The sequence below is a fragment of the Gastrolobium bilobum genome, unplaced genomic scaffold, assembly GCF_033153095.1.
Source record: "Gastrolobium bilobum isolate Gb01-03AN ecotype WA unplaced genomic scaffold, APGP_CSIRO_Gbil_v1 utg5138, whole genome shotgun sequence".
In the NCBI taxonomy this organism is placed as follows: domain Eukaryota; kingdom Viridiplantae; phylum Streptophyta; class Magnoliopsida; order Fabales; family Fabaceae; genus Gastrolobium; species Gastrolobium bilobum.
In genome coordinates this window covers 91543-95819 of record NW_026900107.1, presented here as the reverse complement: position 1 = coordinate 95819, position 4277 = coordinate 91543, and the positions used below count along the sequence as shown (strand labels likewise).

At 31.0% G+C, this 4277-nt stretch overlaps 1 protein-coding gene across 1 annotated transcript; it reads right to left on the bottom strand.

Annotated features, from left to right (window-relative positions):
• Positions 1 to 648, bottom strand: LOC133295327 (calvin cycle protein CP12-2, chloroplastic). Its single transcript, XM_061494139.1, has one exon. It carries the CDS (start codon positions 546 to 548, stop codon positions 165 to 167), a length of 384 nt encoding a protein of 127 aa, XP_061350123.1. The 5' UTR covers positions 549 to 648; the 3' UTR covers positions 1 to 164.
• Positions 649 to 4277: the final 3629 nt, after the last annotated feature.

Here is a 4277-nt window from a genome sequence, read left to right as displayed (position 1 = left end):
TTGATAATTTCCCTTTGATTAAAACAGAAGTTCCTAGGAATCTATGATGAGAGCTGGTACACTTCTTAAGATGCCATGGATCATGCTAAAAAAAACATTACAAATCTGGTTCATAATCATATCATGTAACAGTTTTAGTTAAAAATAGGACTCTCAGATCAGACTCAGTTATCATGAGTTTTGCACTCAATGGTCTCCGGGTTGTCCTTGCAGTAATCCTCAAGCGGGTCGGATTCCTTCTTCTTGTCCCTTGCATGACTAGCCGCCGCGCTCAGCTCTTCCACCTCATCCCACGCCGCCACGCATTCGCCGCTACTCGGGTCTTCCGCGCACGTCTCCTTCGCATTCTTAATGCTCTCCTCAACCTTCTCCGATATTCTCTCTGGCGCAGCACGAACGGGTCGTGCCACCACCATCCGACCCGACCCGATCATCCCTCGCCTGAGTAGTGGTGGTGATAACTTGATGGCCTGGGCATTTTGCAGCGAACCTGATGCCTTGAAGGTAACCCTGGGGTTTGACAGGCTCAGACCTGCTATCGTTGCCATTTCTTCTTCTTCTTCTTCTTCTTCTTCTTTTCCCTCTGTGCTGTTCGTTCACCTTCTTCTTCTTCTCTTGTGGGTGGGTTTATGATGATATTTCTGGATCAGATTGGATCAGAAGGACCGAACATATTATAAATTGAGGCTGGTAAGGATTTGTGTACACATGTTTCTTATCCGATTGCAACCAATTATGATATTCCACGTAGAATCCAGAATAAGATAATTTTGTTACATTCGAAATTATCTTTAAATAAAAACTTTACAATTTTGAAATGGATCTTCTTATGTAAAAAATTACATGACCATATCACGTGAAAAACTCACAATTATATAAAATTTATCAACAGTTATGATTTTATAATTTTCTAATATAACATTTTAGATCCACCTTTGTATCACATGATATAGTCACGTAAGAGAATCCAGATCCATACAATTTAGGATGTAATATTTCTATTTTTGCTCTGTAAAATTTTTTTTTGTCACACGTAAAAAAAAATAAAGTGAATTTCATTATTTTCTTCTATATATAATGAGACTTGCTTATTTTTATATAAATATGGCAGAAAAAGAATTTCTATTCAAAAGAAGAAATGTTTTTTCATATAATTTATTACTATTTTTATAAATTTTATAATATTTTCTGGCTGCATTGGGCCAAACGAAAACATGACCGAAAATTGATAAAGAAAAAAAAACTCATGTTTTATAACCTGAAACTGATTCAATTAGCATTGGACCAAATCAAGTTATCTGGTAAGCATCCGTATGCTCATATTTTTAATATTTTTCTCGTCTCTACCATCTACAGGTTCACATACATAAAAATATTGAAATGGTTAAGGTAAACAAAGACACAAGTACACAAAATATTAAAATGGACAACAACAATACATATGTACACAACACAGCGCAAAGTTCTGAGAGGATGAATAAATGAGGAATTTACCTGACTGGAAACTAAGAAACTGGACGAGAAGTGGAGGAGCAATTGGACGAGCCGAAAAGATTGTGGTTTGAAATTAACAATGAATGTTTGTTATATAAAAATATATCTCTTGTAATGCAGACACATGAGCTATCCGTCCTTGTTGCCGGTGTTGTGATCCAGGCTATTCTAGATCATGGGAAGTGGAGGAATGTGTGGGCTTATGTCTGAGGGTTCGAGGATTATTTATATGTTGTAACTTCTAACCCAAAATTATTTGGACTATTATCGTATTACTAAAATATAATTGGACTTTTGATAAAAGAATATAAATCCAAGAATTCGAAATCGTAGGAGCTAGTGACAAATAGACAAGTTTTCGGATTCATCAGATTTAACGGATAATTTATATGGCCTACCTCTTTTTTTAATTAACAAATTGACCTTCAAACACATTCAAAGATGGGGTAGGAGATTGTAAGAACCAATTAGGATTACTATCAATATTATTATCAATCAATTTCATTTTTAGATCGATTATCTTGATCCAACAGTTATATTTATTTTCATCTTTGTATGATTATGATTTTCTATATTTAACATTAAATATAGAAAATCATAATCATACAAAGATGAAAATAAATATAACTGTTGGATCAAGATAATCAATCTAACGGTGAAATTGATTGATAGTAATATTGATAGATAGTAATCGTAATTGGTTGTTACAATATCCTATTCCTTCAAATATAGACCATTTAAAAAAATAAAAAATATTTATTCAAGTTCTAATGAAACATGCAAAAACTTAAAACATAATTATTTGGCCATCGAGTCAAGCCTAAAGCTAGAAATTAGACATGCTTATTGAGCCTAGGGTTGACAAAACGGGCTAACTCGGCCCGGCCCAGCCCAACCCGTATTCAACCCGAAAAAACGAGTCGGGTTAGGGTTGACTCGAAAAAAAAAAATGAGTCAGAAAATCCAACCCAACCCGACTCGAGTCGGGTTAGGTTGGATCGCGGGTTGATTTGAAAAAATAGCTCGCGAGTTGGCTCGAAAATTGGCTCGCGGATTGACTCGAAAATAGCTCGCGAGTTGGCTCGTTTTCAGTCTATTTAAATGACCCTATTGTATTAATGCACCAGCTATGTGGCTTCCATCAGCTTAAACAAAGGGTTACAAAATGAGAAATAAAAGTAAAATATTTTAGTTTCAAATTTTCTTCACAACAAATTTGCATCAACATCAAGAAACAATCAGAACCACTTGCTACCAAGTGGATAAGATATTTGAATCAAACAGAGCCAACACAACCTAACAATATAAAAATGGCAGGGATGTGAGAAGATTAGGGACTTAGGTTTAGAGAAGGAAGAAAAATGATAACAATATGTATGAATTTTGTCCATTTTTGTATAATATATTTTGGGGTTTTTTTATATAAAAAGAAACCCAACCTGCGAGCTGGCTCGTTTGACCGCATAAGTAAAGAACATCCCATAATGTTTTTACCAAAAAAAAGAAAAGAAAAGAACATCCCATAATGTGCAGTATCTTGATGGGCTAAAGTAAAGAATAAGTAAAGAATAATGGATTGATTTATTAAAATAAATAAATAAATAATGGATTGAGTAATTTTTGTGTCACAATCAATATGGGTAAGAACATCCCATAATGTTTTTACCAAAAAAACAAGAAAAGAACATCCCATAATGTGCAGTACCTTGATGGGCTAAAGTGCTAAACCGCTAAATTATAGAGAATACAGATTTATGAGATTCCAACAATACTTTTTAATTTAAAAGAGGATTCATCCACCAAAAAAATAAAAATAAAAATTAAAAGAGGATTAAAATAAGGCCTAATCAACTTACAAAGATTAGTAAACAAGTTTCATTTAAAATTTAACATTTTTTTAAAATATTTTTTTGAATTGCACTATGTAAACAAATTATAAATGACCCAATAGTAAACTTAATAACTTTTTAAGTTAATTTCTTCCTCTACATTTTTGTAGGTTTAAAAAATTATAAATGACCCAATTATTTATTTAAAAAAATAGGATTTTGATGCTTACCCAAAAAAAAAAAAAAAAAGGATTTTGATATTTTTTTATTTTTTTTTATTTTTTGATAACAATTTTGATATTTTTTTTTATAACAAAATGAAAGTTACCACGTATAATCTCGCATCATGCATTACTAGAATATTTTATTACCAAACCATTCTTAATAAATTATTAAACACTTACATTTAACTAAAGTATAGGGCCCACGTTGATTCTCTTTTTAAAAAATACATCACATTCTTTTTAAAATCACAGACATTACATTAAATATTACAAACTTTTACTAATTTATTATTACTTTTGTTATTTAATCTGAAATTAAAAAGTAATACAATATTCGTTTTTTAAAGAGAATATGAAGTTAAAATTACATTATTAAATTATAAATCGAGTAAGATTAAAACTGAATTCATTTTTTCTTAATTTGTTTTTGTATACTTTAATTTTTAATTTTTTTAACTTGCAAAAAAATATTAAAATATTATTTTTAAATTATTAATAATTATAAAATTCAGTAAACATATTTTTTTAATTATTATTTTAAAAAAACAACACAAATAAACTGGCTACACTTTTTATTGAGAATGAATGATTTATTTCATGGTACTTTTTTTTCTTTGCATAGGACCAATTAATTAATTTTTCCATTGTATGTTTTATTTATTTCTAACGGGGTCTCCTTTACTTAGTTAGCATGAGTAGCAGCGTGTATATGGACGGAAATAGAGAGTAG